Genomic DNA, 16,602 nt, shown 5'->3' with positions numbered 1-16,602 from the left:
TCCCAAAGCAGTAATTATGTCATTCCTTTTTAGTAAAACATCCTCTCCCATTCATCTCGTCGTTAAACCACACCAGAGCTATTTATTCTGTTGTTCTTTGTATAAAACATGTTAGTGTCTTTCTTTTGCGAGCTCACCCTCCCCCAAACCGCCTTTTTTTCCTCATTTTATCCAATTACCGCCCCACCTGACAGCATGTTTAATTGATTGCACGCTAGGAATTATGGTGTCTTCCTCGGCAACGCAAAGTTCACATCCTCATGAATGCATCAATATGGAAATCCCTCTAAACTACATGAATTTTACCCCCTTTAAAAGCAAAGACCATTGAGCTCCTGGTTCTTGCACTGCGAAAAATGTACCTACAAGAGTTGAAATAACATAAAGGTTCACTATGTCACTTTTCTGTAGCACATTTATTCAATTACAGGTGTTTGTATTGCTAAAACACTCTGAAAAACATGCATTCTTACTGCATCTCCATAGATCTGTCTTGTAACTTGTTCTAAATTGCATCGCCCATTTGATTCCATGGAGACAGAGATTAGATAGATTTATTGCCACACTGTGAAACATTCCAAGATTTTGATAGACTCAATACTTGGGTTGTCCCGATCCGATCACGTGATCAGTGTCGAACCTCTGATGACTGCAGACTCGATCCCGACTCGGACATTATGTGCCGATCAGGAATCAGATAAATAATATACATATATAACACACAGGACACAACAGTTTTTCTGAGGTGCGGGATTCGCTCAGGGACGTCCAGTTAGCGCGGATATCTGCCCCAGCGCCTTCTGTACTAGAGGCACACTTACGCTGGGACTTTTGGGCCGTGCCGTACTCGAGCGCTGTTACCTGGGGTTCTGTGGCCCGTGTTCACACCTGCGCGGCTGAAAGTTTGGAGTGAGCGAGAAACTTGTGAGGGACTGGCGGAAAACGGGGATGGAGAACACAGCTTCACGATAACCGGGCGGGTGCACCATGAAACTTTCCTGGAAGTCACTGGATGGATGGACAAATCCTGGACTTCAGTGACACCGAAACCATCCTGTCGGGATTCAGAAAGGTCAGAATAATTCTGACTGGAACTGATGCTGAGTCTGATGACAGCGACACAGAAGAGGAAGGGGAGCTCTGTTTACATCATGGATCTATGGTTTATCTCTGGAGGTCGCACAGTAATGACACCGAGGATGAAGAATTGAACGGATTTAGTGATTTGGAGTGAGATCACGAGTTTGGTAAACTTATGTTCTGTTGTTTATGCTTTAATTATCTGAAGAACTGTTCATATATGACCTTAACATATTAACTCCTGTTCAGCCTGTTGTTTTCTGTTCTGTTGTTATTACTAGAACTTGAACTTTCAAGATGAAATGCTGGTTCCTGGTCTCTGATTTTATAAAATACATTTCCCCAAAAAGTGCGACTTATAGTCCGGTGTGACTTATTTATGTTTTTTTCTTCTTCATTGCGCATTTTTGCTGGTGCGACTTATACTCTGGAAAATACGGTAACAGAAAAACTGTGGTCAATGTGAGCTATTTTAGAATTGTTATTTTTAAGAGCACACATCAGCTCACCTGTAGTGTAGTTGATCAAATTAAAGCTCAGATTAAAGTCCAAATTGAGTAACAGAGCTGCAGATAGAGCAGTGCCTCAGTTAGCATCACACCCCCATTGAATGTTGACGACATCCCCTGTGAAGTATCAGTTCAAGTATTTAAGTATTTGTAGGTGTTGTTTTTTGCAGTGCCTCTTTAACCTTTATCACCAGCTCTTCCGTGTGTCTGCGTTGGCATTTAAGAGGCGCTTTAGCTGTTGCTGCTGCATAAAGCCCTGTTTTATGACCAGGGCCACGCACGGCTCAACTGTGGTTGTTTTAGTCATAAAAAGGCAATAATATTCTCACTGTTTATGGTCACTTTGATTACTCCACGACTATTACAGCAGCAGGATATGAGCTACTCTGACCCCATGTTGTTCTTAAGTAAAACGTGATTAAATAAAAACAAGCAATAGGCCAGATGTGAAGTTTAAACATGCAGGATGTGCTCATATATCAGGAATGGGTTGATATTAGGAATGTAACAATAACCGAAATATTGTGATATCGTATTGTCAAAAGTCTCTCTTAGAGGTATTTTTAGGCTGCACCTCATCCAAAGCAAAAAATATTGCCCTGTGCTGGAGATTTAAAGCCAATAGAGGTTAGGTTTTAAAGGCCCCATCTCATGCAAAATCAACTTTTCAGAGCTTTCTACCTTCTAAGAGTGATGTGTGGGCCTTGTATATGTTGTCGAAGTGGTTTTTAGATTGATTCAGCCTTTTTTTTAACAAATTGCAGCGTATTTCTGCCACCCTCCCACGTGACAAAGAACTAAACATGCTACAACGATGAAGCGGCAGATACACGGAGCAGAAAGCGCTTCGCACCCCACATGAACACCTAAACAAAAGCGACAGCATAAGCTCATTGTTCTACACTGCAGTGAACGCGATATAATAAGTTTATTTACTAGTGTTTATTAATACTTTACCAATCAGTAATGTTCAGTGCTTGAGCTTCGTGCACCTCAAAGTCCTCGTCCGATTCCGGGTCCAACACATGCGGCTGAACCATGGATCTATTAAAATAACTGGATACAGTATTGCTGCTTGTAGCTACCTCGAGTTGACGTAGTGGCCACTCAGTGGTACTACAGTCGAAAAAATCCCCTGGGCCGAGAGAAGATTTTTCTCATAGAGGCAATGTAATCACAAACTGCTCGTGTTCGGCTGACAGGGCACCTACAACTTTCAAAAATGTCGGATTTTGTGGCGATTTTTACCTATTTTTAGATCATAAACTTTTTCTCGCTCAAAATCCTTCAGTTGTCTTAAAAAAACGCTTTATATTCGTTAGCTCCAGCTCCGCTCTGCTCCGCTTTCGTTCCTCTCGCTCTGATTGGTCAAAGCGATCACGTGATACACGAGCCCGCGCTCCGTGCGTGTGGTCGCGTGCATTCGCGTGTGCCCGTGGGAGAAAAGAGCACTACTGCACATGCTCGGTCGGCCCACAGCCACCGGAAGTACCTAGCCGGGCTAGGCTAATCTTGGATCATGCGCCATTGAGCTCAGCCCATTGACTTGAATGGGCGGCCATTTTGGAACCTGGGGGCTTGGTCTGAACGCGCTGTATCTCCATGATGAATAAAAGTTTATTCCTACCGCTATTAGGGATGTGAATATTTGGCAAAAACACTATCCGAAAATCAATTACAGCTGTTCAATTATTATTCGAAAATCGCACACGCACACATGCATATATGAGATGACAGATGGAGTATTTAAGCGCAAAAGGTTTAATCAAACAACAACCTTCCAAATCAGAAATGAACATCTTAATTAAGCAACCCACATATGAAACAATATGAAATTATATTCAAGGCTATGTCAATTTTAAAAACGCATGACCAAGCACATACTGTAGCCCACTGCACTACTTTCATTGAACTGCCCGCTGCAGAGACTCGCTCCGATGGCACGGACGTCGCAGGTACACCTAAGAAAGCGCTCGCTAACTTTGCCAATCGGGGGTATTTCTGTTTGTTTCTTTTCCACCATGTCATCGGGTCAGTGTGGAGCGGTGGGCATATGTCCCAGCAGTACTGAGTCAGTTCGTTTGCGCATGTTCCCGTGTTTCGGCGTGTTTCGCTCTCAGATGGCTCTGCATGGTAGTGGTTGATCTATGGTTTGCTAGCTTCACCTGACAGATTTTACAGTAAACCTCTTTGTCATTTAACAAAGTAAATGATGACCATACGGAACTTTTACTTGCTTTCTGCATTGCTAATGCCGCACGATAAGTTTTCTTCTTCTGTTATTCCGGAGCAGCCCCTATGGCCTAGTCTACCGCGCCTACAGGGAGTTTTACAGTCTGTTAGCGCCACCTTCTGGCCGAATGCTGTACATGAAATATTGGTTAGGAAACGTCTTTATTCGAAATTACTATTCAATATTCGAACGTATGACGAATATTCGACTATTCGAAAATCATGTCTCATCCCTAACCGCTATCAGGGCGCACGTCTGTCTCCCCCTCCCTCCCTGAGATGGCGGAGGAAGGGCGGCTCACTCAGAGTCTACGTCACGTTTGGAGGGCGGAGCCTGTGCGTTTCTCAGGACGGGCGGGGGGGATGAGCAATAGTCGGACTTTCATAGTTCCTGGTCTGTGACGGTCTCCAAGAAATCAGTAAGATTTCATAACTTTTGTGTAATGGATGTTCCAAAACCCAAATTGTGCTTGTTTATGTGCAGAAGATACAATGTGAAAAGAGTTATTTTGCGTGAGATGGGCCCTTTAAAGTCCAAAAATCGACCCAATATATTGGCCAACCGATATATCGTTCCGTCGCTACACAGTATATGAAATCCTTTTTTCAGAGTGTGGGCTACATGTTTTCTATGACCTTGACATTAATGCTGACAGTTCATAATTTCTGTTTTTGCATTATTTATCTCTGTAGTGCAAATGTTAGAAAACCATCTGTATTACTGTGTGGTTTATTAGACTGAGCCCGGACTCTCTTCTTTGTCTCGGGCTGGCTCAGGTTTAGAGAACACATCACCTCTGCCTCCCATTACCTGATCTATTAATTTTACACTTCTCGCTCGTTACCTCGTTATCCTCGGGGTGAAATTCAGCTTTTAATTAATCACTGTTACGTCTTGTTGTCATAAAATTTAATAATGCCACACAGACGGCTCATGCGTGCTCTTTTTTTGTTTTGTTTTGTTTTTGCTTTTTGAATAGCTTTTGTGATTGTTGAACCTGACAAAATATCTTATCACTTATATGCAGTGTTGGGAAGATGACTTTTAAAATGTATTCCCCTACAGATTACAGATTACATACCCCAAAATGTAGTTTGTAACGTAATCCATCAAATTACTTAAAGTGAGTAATGTAATCTGAATACTTTGGATTACTTGGTTTGCTGTAGAGAAGCAAAGCTACAGCTGTGACTATTACTACTACTTTTGACAACTTTATTAACAGAATATCGACTATTAACTGATAATAGCGTATTATAACATGCTGCTCCTTCTATTACTGTCATTACTACTATTACTACTACTACTACTACTACTACTACTACTATGACTACTGCTACTATTGCTGCATTTACTTTCCCTACTGTGACAAGTACTACTATTTTTCTGAACTTTACTAACAGCAATATTGACTACTGACTGATAATAATTACCTACTATAACTGTGCTGCTACTACTATTACTGTCATTACTACTACTACTACTACTACTACTACTACTACTACTACTACTACTACTACTACTACTACTACTACTACTACTACTACTACTACTACTACTACTACTACTATTTCTACTTCTACTACTACTACTACTACTACTACTACTACTACTACTACTACTACTACTACTACTACTACTACTACTACTACTACTACTGCGTTCACTACCTCTACTGTGACAATTACTACTATTTTTCCGGACTTTACTAACAGAATATTGACTGTTGATTGATAATAATTGCCTATTATAATGTGCTGCTACTACTATTACTTTCATTACTATCAGTACTACCACTACTACTACTATTTCTACATCTACTACTACTACTAATACTACTACTACTACTGCTGCTGCTACTTTTACTTCATGCTTCTCCTACTGTGATAATTACTACTACTTTTCCGAACTTTACTGAACAGAATATTCACTATTGATTGATAATAGAATAATGTAACATACTGCTGCTACTATTACCCTCATTACTACTACTACTACTACAATTACTACTACTACTGCTGCTGCTTCTGCTTTTACTTTATGTTTACCCTACTGTGACTTCTACTTTTGCCAACTTTATTAATAGAATATTGACTATTGACTGTTAATAATTAGCTACAATAACATCATACTGATACTATTACCGTCATTACTACTTTTATTACTACTTCTATTCCCGTATTTTTGTAATTGTAATTCCTTTTTCCGGCACACAAGTACAAAGTATTGCCCGGGCGGATGAAAAACCCCACAGAACACATTGCTCCTGCAGCCGAGTGCGGAGCGTAGCAGCGAAGCGGGATTGGCTGAGTCTTATCTTGATGTGGCGAGCTGACAGGTACTGCATCACATTAAGGGCCTTACCAATCTTCACTGTCAAATTCAGCAGGAGGTACACTGATAGGACCTCCCCTCCTCCGCCTCATCCTCCCCTTCCCTACTCATCCATTCACACACCCCTCCTCCTCCTCCTCCTCCTCCTCCTCTCCCTCTTCCTCTAAACCGGCTCTGGAGTTTCTGTGTCTTCTGTTGCACAACGTATCGATTTGCCTTCAAGTTTACAAAGACAAAATAAAGACGACATAACACCAGCACTGCTCTGATGTGCTGTTTGAAACTGGACTGAGTAACACTGAAACAACGATTCACAATAATCTAGGTTAATGAACACAGAATTTACTTTTTTGAGCTTTTAGTTATACTGTTTAGATACCAGTGTTGGGAGTAACAGATTACATGTACAGGAGTTACGTAATCAGAGTACAAATTATGAGTAACTGTATTCAGTTACAGTTACTGTTTCAATGAGTGGTAATTACATTGCAGTTACTTTGTTGAAATAAATGGATTACACAGCGGTATTTTCCTGTTTTTACATTTTGGGCTATATCCCATTTCTTAATTTTTTTTATTTTTTTATTTTGGTAATTCCATTCATTGCTGGAAACTAAACCAGGATTTAACTAAAGCGTGCTGCGTGGACCGTGTCTCCTCCCATGCACCGCACTGTTAATAACCTGATTCTGCATCATTTTGAGTAAAAGCCATAAAATATTACAGATTTTTACTGGGCTGGCGCCTTTATGTTTGTACTGAAAGTGATGTTTTTTGTTTTTTTTAAATAAACAATATGACACCTAACAGTAGGGTGGACATAATTGAAGGCAGCAGTGATCACATATAGATAAAGCATTTCTTTATCAATAATATTTTTAATATGGCTATGGAAAGACTGCACTTTCTATTTTCTTTTAGCAGACAAAACATCTTATGTTAAGATATCCTAGTCTTTGCTTCTCTACAGCAAATCAAGTAATCCAAAGTATTCAGATTACGTTACTCACCTTAAGTAATTTAATGGATTACGGTACAACCTACATTTTGGTGTATGTAATTACTGTCGCTGTGTTAAGACACTTAACCCACCTTGCCCCTAGTGTCTGTGTACACTGGTGTGTGAATGTGTGTGTGAATGGGTGAGTGGTTCCTCGTTGTAAAGCGCTTTGATGCCTTGAAGGTGGAAAAGCACTATAGAAAAATGTGACCATTTACCATCTGTTGAATACATTTTTATATCAGATGCATTAACTTGAATTTTTGGCCTTGCTGTTTACTTCTGCTTGACAGGGCCCTTTTGTTCTTTGCAGTCTAAGTATTGGTCCCACGTCATTTGCCTTCGCACTCTTTATTTGTTGTTGATGAAGCAGTTCTCTGTGTTGTCCTGCAGGTGGAGTCGACTCAGAGTATGATCCGTATCCTGGGCCTTTCTGCCACTCTGCCTAATTACCTGGACGTCGCCACCTTCCTCCACGTGAACCCTTACATCGGACTGTTCTTCTTCGATGGACGCTTCAGACCCGTGCCTCTCGGACAGACTTTTGTGGGGATCAAAAGCACCAACAAGGTCACTTTTTGATTTATCTCTGTGTTTGTGGGTTTGTTAAGAAGTGGCACAGTTTCTCTTGTCATGTATTATCTCCATGATGTTTTTTCTCTTATATTCATTTATTTATTGAAATTAGGACAGCGCATATTATTTAGTGTGTCAGCAAAAGGGTTCAACACGTTTTCACACAAATTTCATCTACACATAAACCATTTAATTACCAGGTAACACTATAACTATTTAAAATAATGATAATATACTGAAATAAATAAATTATGTGAGAAAAATAATAAAAAAAATCAGCAAAAAGATCTGATTGAAATATAAAGACAAAGGTAATGCCCCAAACAAAAGTGATATTTCTGGGTTTCAGGGTGATTCACATAGCAATTAAAATCTAAATATTATGTTTTTAATGTCCGAAAGTCCTCAAAATGTCACCCATGACAGGAAATTGAAACCCATTTTAACACAATTCTTATAAAAAAAAAAACATGATCGGTTTATTGGTGTTTACGGTTCTAAAATAAAAATCAATATATACTTTTTTGTCAATATTTTTAACCTTTAGCTGTTTGTTTCTTATTGTTTTGTGTGAGCAGGTGCAGCAGCTTCATGACATGGAGGAGGTGTGTTACAACAAAGTTTTGGACCAAGTCAGAGCAGGACATCAGGTGAGTCCCGTTACTCTCAAAAATCTGTTAAAGCTGTACTCTGTAACTTTTCTGGTGGAGGGTCCGACATCCACTTGTCTCCATTACTCTCAGTCTTTTACAGATCTCAAAAGTAACACTGTATTTTTCGGACTATAAGTCACTGCAGGGTATAAGTCGCATCAGCCAAAAAATGTGCAATTTATTTTATAAAATCAAAGACCAGGAACCAACATTTCGTCTTGAAAGTCCAGTTCTAGTAAAAACAATAAAACAGAGAACAACAGACTGTTAACGTCACATATAAACAGTTCTTCAGATAAACTATAACATAAACAACAGAACAGAACAAGTTTAACAAACTCTCCATCTCACTCCAAATTAGGGACGGGCATTCGATGAAATTTTCTTAATCGATCGTCGGAAGAATTAACGATCGATTATCGATTAATCATTAACGTGTTTATATTAAAATTATCATCATTATTATTACTATCTGCACTACTAATCTGCATAAATAAATTCAACTTTACGACATATAAACATAACGACTCTAGAGCCACATCAGCCCGTTTGACATTATAATGTGTTTAATTCAGTTTTGTTCAACTCTCACAGAAACAAAACTTAAAACCGCATCGCTAATTTGCAGAAACTAAGCGAAGATAAAACTACAGCTCTTCTGTCACTGATGCGGTTCAATTTCTGTTGGATTAAAAGACATGACTCAGTGGAATACAGGTTAGTGTGACCATATTTGCGTTTGTCAAAACCAGGACACCGTACGGGGGGAGGGAGGTGGGGCCTCGTCATCGACATTGCGCGACTCTCACCTGGCAAAACTTTTTCCCACTGGACACTGAAACATATGTGCTGCTTTGTTCACTGTGCACATGGACTCACACTTGTCCCGAACGCAACGGAAAGCGTGGAATTTCTTGTACAAATCATCATTAAATACGCATTTGCGTTGCAGACTGACCGAATGTTTGTGACTCGCTCCTTCTGAGTGCAGAGAAGTACATGTACAGACCCCTGTGTGGTCACGCTACGCACAGCAACCTACATTCGGTTTGTCGATTAAAATGAACGTAATCGATGAAATTCTTAATGATCAATTATCGATTAATCGATTAATCATGCCCATCCCTACTCCAAATCACTAAATCCATTCAATTCTTCATCCTCGGTGTCACTTCTGAGCAACTCCGCGACCTCCAGAGGTAAACAGAGCTTCACTTCCTCTTCTGTGTGTCTGTCGTCAGACTCAGCATCAGTTCCAGTTAGAATTATTCGAGTCTTTCTGAATCCCGACAGGATGGTTTCAGTGTCACTGAAGTCCAGGCTTTGTCCATCCAGTGACTTCCAGGAAAGTTTCATGGTTCATCCTCTCGGTTGCCGTGAAGCTGTGTTCTCCATCCCTGCTTTCCGCCAGTCCCTCACAGGAGACATGCGCCCTCTCGCGGCTGTCAGTGTGAAGATTTTAATATATGAGTTGCACTGGAGTATAAGTAGAATGTATAGTCTGAAAAATACGGTAATTACATAGGGTTAGGGTGGTAAAAGTATCGAAAATCAGATATAAATCAATACTAAAACAAGGCAAATCTGTTATTACACCAGACTGTCCATGTAAATGTCTGTGTTGATAAAAGTAATGTTTGAAATTAAACTAAACCCAGTCCCTCACAAGTTTCTCACTCACTCCAAACTTTCTTTCTGCTGCTGGATTACCGTTTTCGGCTGAATATTTCACGACTTGCAGCAAGACAGTGGCTCTTTCTGCAGGACACATGCGCAGTAGAGGGTGAAGTGACAGTGGTACAGGAGTAATAGTCGTACTAGATACTGACACACAAGAATAGAGCGCCCTCTCGAGGCTGTCAGTGTGAAAATTTTAATATCTAAGTCGCACCGGTCGCAGGAAACACCCAAACCATGAAAAAAAGTGCGCCTTATAATCCAAAAAATACGGTAGATACAGTATGTTTATGTGGAATGAAAACTACTTGCGTCTCAATCTATAAACATGAATATACTTGTATATCTATTTTTTTGTTGTTTTTTGGGGACAATTTACCAACTAAACCAGTAATGTGTATTTTTAAATTGTAGAAAGTCTAATCAAAAACATATTCTTTCATCAAGACCAAACCCATGTCCATATTACCATGTTATCTCTAAAAAATGTGGGAAAGTTATTGAGGAGGAAGTGTGAAGTTGAATTCCCTTTTGAAAACATTCCTCAGAACTTTTTCATGAATAGAAAATATTTGGTGCAGATTTCGTGTTGAATGTGTGCTACGTGGAAGTCTCTAAAGTCCTTATCAGTTTCGCTCTTCCACTTGGCGTTTCTCCTGCTCCGTCAGCCTCCAAAATGTCCGCCGGGAAAAGGAACTGTGGATCTGGAGTTTAGCGTTTAGCTCCCATCTGCTTCCCGCTGAGAGCTGTTGTGATCCTGCGAGCATTATCTTACCACGTGAGCGCTATCGTGTACAGCATTGTGTAAAAGAGAAGCCTTGAAGGAGACATGTTCAGCAAAATGACCTTTTTAAAGATTTTAACCATGGTAGAAGTCATCAAATACAGACATGGAGTTATATTTTTGCCTAATTCCTGCTTGTTTCATTACTCCATTTGTTTCTCTGCAGTGTTGGGGAGTAACAGATTACATGTTACACGTAATCAGAGTACAAATTAGGAGTAACTGTATTCGGTTACAGTTACTGTTTCAGTGTAATTGGATTACAGTTACTTTGTTGAAATAAATGGATTACACAGAGGGATTTTCCTGTTTTCACATTTTGGGCTATATCCCCCTTTTCTTTTGTTTTTTGTTCTTTTCTTCGGTAATTCCAATCATTGCCAGAAACTAAACCAGGTCTAAACCAGGATTAAAACCAGGTCTAAACCAGGTCTTAAACCAGGTCTAAAACCAGGTCTAAAACCAGGACTAAAACCAGGTCTAAACAAGATTTAAACCAGATCTAAACCAGGTCTAAACCAGGTCTAAACCAGGACTAAACCAGGACTAAACCAGGACTAAAACCAGGTCTAAACCAGGTCTAAACCAGGACTAAAACCAGGTCTAAACCAGGTCTAAACCAGGTCTAAAAACAGGTCTAAAACCAGGTCTAAACCAGGTCTAAACCAGGACTAAAACCAGGTCTAAACTAGATTCAAACCAGATCTAAACCAGGTCTAAACCAGGTCTAAACCAGGTCTAAACCAGGTCTAAACCAGGTCTAAAACCAGGTCTAAACTAGATTCAAACCAGATCTAAACCAGCTCTAAACCAGGTCTAAACCAGGTCTAAAACCAGGTCTAAACCAGGTCTAAACCAGGACTAAAACCAGGTCTAAACCAGGTCTAAACCAGGACTAAAACCAGGTCTAAACCAGGTCTAAAAACAGGTCTTAAACCAGGTCTAAACCAGGTCTAAAAACAGGTCTAAAAACAGGTCTAAACCAGGTCTAAACCAGGTCTGAAACCAGGTCTAAAACCAGGTCTAAACCAGGTCTAAAAACAGGTTTAAAACCAGGTCTAAACCAGGTCTGAAACCAGGTCTGAAACCAGGTCTAAAACCAGGTCTAAACCAGGACTAAACCAGCAATGAACCAGGACTTAACCAGGACTAAAACAGGATTTAACAGCACTAAACGATGCTGCGTGGACGTGTCTCCTCGTCTTCTATCAATAATATTTTTAATACGGTTCAGTAAAGTCTGGGCTTTTTATTTTCTTTTAGCAAACAAAACATCTTATGTGAAGATTTCCTCGTCTTTGCTTCTCTACAGCAAATCAAGTAATCCAAAGTATTCAGATTATGTTACTCACTTTAAGTAACTTAATGGATTCCGTTACAAACTACTTTTTGGTGTATGTAATCTGTAATCTGTAGGGGAATACATTTTAAAAGTAACTTTCTCAACACTGCTTCTCTGAGCATTCGGAAATGAGGACATGTTTTCAATTGGTAAAATATTGAATACAGTTTAATTTAGTTTAGTTTATTCGACATTAGTTTGGTGCCCAACTCACATGGGCTTATAAGACACAAAACCCAGGCTTTTAACACAAACTGAGCCGACTTGAAAACATTACATTTAAACAAATACTCCAGTCTCTCCTCATCAGACACAGCAAACCAACAGTAAGAGACATTAGACAACAACTGACAGGACAGGTCATGATACAAAGGACAGTAAAACAGAAAATGCATTTCATTTTCAATGTCCTTTAAATCGCACAGAGCACATGAGCTGCTCCTCCTCTGGGACTGAGAGGAAGTGTCCCGTCTCCAGAGCCAGAATCAGAGTCCCACACCTCAGCCGGGCACATACTGACCTCAGACCTCTGCTCAAGTTCAGAGTGACATAAGCCTCAGGATCAAAACATTTAATTAAAATATATGTTCTTAATTTTGGTTCACGTGACAATTTCCTTGTGCCACTTCTGTTTATAATTGTCAAAGTAAATTTTCCTACTTTGTCTGACTCTACAGATGAACTTATTTCAGGGCAGCCGCGGGGTCTTAATGATCTTAAAAAGGTCTTAAATTTCATGTTCCTAAATTAAGGTCTTAAAAAGTTTTAAATTTTGTTGTCCTTATTTTTTTCACAAAGCTCTTAAAACCACTTACCATCCACCCGCCCGCCGGCGGGCGATTTTCCCCCAAAAAAATTTCACTCTGTATTTTCACCTTCATTATTGTTTTCACTACTGGCATGCCATACATCGTTTGAAAGCTTAATTTCTCAATAAAACAACCATATCATTCATTTTATGCCGTACAACGAGCCCAAAACGCTATAACTTAAAAATTCACATCATAATCAAAGAATAAAATACACGTTTCTTACCTTTGAGCCGGTTCTGTCGGTCCAAAACGCGTTCAATCCATGAAAAGTTGTACTCAATAAGTCCGTAATAATCCACAGAAAAAGAATATCAAGTTGTTTTTTTCCATAAAATAATTCCATGTGGGGAAATAATCCAAAAAACCCTCGTCCGTATGAATCGATGGATACAATGATATGAAAAAAAGTTTCTCTTCTCTCCCTCCCTCCACTGCGTTTCTAGCAGGTTTGTTAGCACTATTGGGTGCGCTTGTTTTCCTCACACTCTTAGCTTCAAAATGAGACCCTCCCCGCTGTTGTCGGTGGCGGGGTTTAGGTGGGACAAGCCGCTGAAGAAGCTAACGCACTCACGTACTTCCTGGCTTTACGCACGCGTCATCAGTTTGTTTACGGGAAATCTCTTCAGTCATTGGATCTTCCAGAAAGTGATTGACATATTGTTTTAGCCTATCACCAGAGCTTTCAAACGGTGGGTGGGACATTCAGATAGTATTTGAAACAGACCCTGTGTTTATAAGCGTAAGAGCGAGGGAGACAGGGAGCAGTGCGGGCGGTGCTATAGAAGGCAGATCTTCCACTTGGAAGACAATTTTGGCTACTTTTAGTTTTTTTTCTTGAGAAAACATGCCTAAAGCTCAGAAGAATTAGTATTATAATAATAACAATTATTATTATTATATTATTATTATTATTTTGGCACAAATTTGGCAATCTTGTGCCGAATTGTCATTTTGTTTACACAAAGGCTCACAGCATCAAAACCCTTTGTCCTAGAGATCTGAAATTCTACACAGTTGTTGCCAACAACTTGAACAATGAGTGTAGTGAGTCACAAATGCCTAGCATGAAGTATGACCAAGCTAAGGCCTTTATTTTTTTTCTTTTTTTTTTTTCGAAGCAAAAAAAATACAATTTTTTTTTCAATTTTAATTGACTGTACTGTAGGTTAGGCAGCACTCACAGTCTTCATGTACATATCTACAGAAACTAGAAGGCCTAAGCTTTAAAATGGTGCCTCACACAAGCATGTGGGTTCTAAGGTTTTCTTTTAATAAGCTATGGCATTGGGGTATGTAGTGCTATTGTGCACACGCAAAATGAGGTGGGTGGTAACAGGTTAAAGTTCATTAGTCTATTTTTTTTTTGTAAACTCAACCAGGCTGCAGTGTAATGTTAAATGGAGGAAAAAAACAACAACAATGTGAAATCATGTAACGTGGATGAACATCTAATTTGGAGTAAACAATACTTGGGTTTCTGGCGCCGACTGCAAAGAGTAAACAATCAGTAGAGTGGAGGAAGATGCTGGATGGATCATGAGGAAGTGCAGGTGTGATGTTGAGCTTAATTTTCATTAAAGTGGTCTTAAAAAGCTCTTTAAAAAGTCTTAAATTTGAGGTAGTCAAACCCTGTATTTCTATAAATAAACTGAACATCTGTATTCTCAAAAATTTTCTCAATCTCTCTACTCCAGGATGATTTATGTAACAGACTCCTTATGTCTGGTATATTAAACAACCTGTTCCATAATCTCACCATATCACAAATGTGTCTCCCTTCACGTGGTTCCCAGCCCAAATCTCCATACAAGTGCAAGTTTAGGTGCCTTTTTGTGCCTGCCTAAGAAGAACCTCAGAGCTCTGCACTGAACTTTCTCTCTGTGGGTCTGTTTACAATAATACATACTGTTTTGCCTGTTTAGTTTCATCACAGATCAAACGCAAGACTCATTCCACGCTCAAACTGTGTTCACTTTGAGCACATGGCAGAGGGAGCTCCAACTCGTTTGAAACAAAGGTGTAGTTTATAAAGTATAGTTTCAAAAGGTCTAAACCAGGTCTAAACCAGGACTAAAACCAGGTCTAAACCAGGTCTAAACCAGGTCTAAACCAGGTCTAAAAACCAGGTCTAAACCAGGACTAAACCAGGTCTAGGACTAAACCAGGTGAACCAGGACTTAACCAGGACTAAAACAGGATTTAACAGGACTAAATCCTGCTGCGTGGATGTGTATCCTCGTCTTCTATCAATAATATTTTTAATACGGTTCAGTAAAGTCTGGACTTTTTATTTTCTTTTAGCAAACAAAACATCTTATGTTACGATTTCCTCGTCTTTGCTTCTCTACAGCAAACCAAGTAATCCAAAGTAATCAAATTATGTTACTCACTTTAAGTAACTTAATGGATTCCATTACAAACTACTTTTTTACAAACTACTTTTGGTGTATGTAATCTGTAATCTGTAGGGGAATACATTTTAAAAGTAACTTTCTCAACACTGCTTCTCTGAGCATTCGGAAATGAGGACATGTTTTCAATTGGTAAAATATTGAATACAGTTTAATTTAGTTTAGTTTATTCGACATTAGTTTGGTGCCCAGATTTATTTATTTTTTACCTTAGAAGATATGTGAATTAAATTGTATTATTATTTATTATTATTATTATTATTATTATTATTATTTTATTATTATATATATTATTTTTTTTATTATTATTATTTTATTTTATCAAATTTTTTAAAACTCTGTAGGGATTTTGTAGCACAAAGAAAACAGCATTTACCCAAGATTTTTTTTACCAATATTGGCTCCACAAAATTGTCATATTAATCTTATGGTTTAAAGTCCTTTCATCTGACGTGAATAATGTCTTTGGGGGTTGAAAGATTGCACCAATTTCTGAAGCTATTGAAAGAAAATCATTTCACTCTAGTTTATTTATACTGGCAGAGGAGACATTGAACTTTGTGCCCGTTTTAGTTTCACGTGGATGGGCCCAGTAATTACAGAGATATGAACCGGGACTAAATGTGCATTTTGACAGTTAAACAGAAAACCCCACCGTAACACCTTGGCCTCCAGCTCCAGTTGAAACTATGGACAATCTAGCGTGTTGTAATATCACGTGAGCACAGCCTGTTCCATCATGTTGCAAATGAACAGCCGCGGTGGGCAGCGGTTGTTTTGATGTTGCGGTTTTCGTTGCTCTTGGAGGTATTGAAATATAGGATTAAAGGCGTCCGTATGTGTGGAGCAAACATCTGTGTGTTCGTGGTCGGAGGAAAGACCGCTGCAGCTTCTGTTATTTATTGAAGGTGGTTTTATCAGCACCACAGAGCGCTCTGGAGGCATTGTACGGCATACGCGCCTTATTAAACTTCTCCCTGGCTGCAGCTTCCCCAAAAGGAGACTGCCGGGAAATTCATAAAGAAAATTCATCCATCAGATCCTCCCAGGTGAAATGAATATGTCAAAGCACTTCTAGGACTCAGGGAGACGGGAAAAACTGGACAGAGCTGAAGCCGAGGTCTGCAACACATTCTGAGGCCTGTAGTGTTAGAAATGAGAGATAGAAATCAGCAGAGTCTTTTTGTTATG

The 16,602-nt window shown here is 39.4% G+C and overlaps 1 protein-coding gene across 1 annotated transcript in view; it reads left to right on the top strand.

Annotated features, from left to right (window-relative positions):
• ascc3 (activating signal cointegrator 1 complex subunit 3) overlaps positions 1–16,602 on the top strand; it is a 323,589-nt gene that overhangs the window by 179,008 nt on the left and 127,979 nt on the right. The window contains 2 exon segments of the mRNA XM_055163753.1: positions 7,550–7,726; positions 8,311–8,382. Of these exon segments, the coding sequence (XP_055019728.1) occupies positions 7,550–7,726; positions 8,311–8,382 (249 nt within the window).

This window comes from Boleophthalmus pectinirostris, unplaced genomic scaffold (assembly GCF_026225935.1).
Source record: "Boleophthalmus pectinirostris isolate CB_2022bp ecotype Guang Dong unplaced genomic scaffold, ASM2622593v1 HiC_scaffold_6, whole genome shotgun sequence".
Classification (NCBI taxonomy): domain Eukaryota; kingdom Metazoa; phylum Chordata; class Actinopteri; order Gobiiformes; family Gobiidae; genus Boleophthalmus; species Boleophthalmus pectinirostris.
Note: the sequence above shows the minus strand (reverse complement) of the source record. Positions and strands in the feature narration are given on the sequence as shown.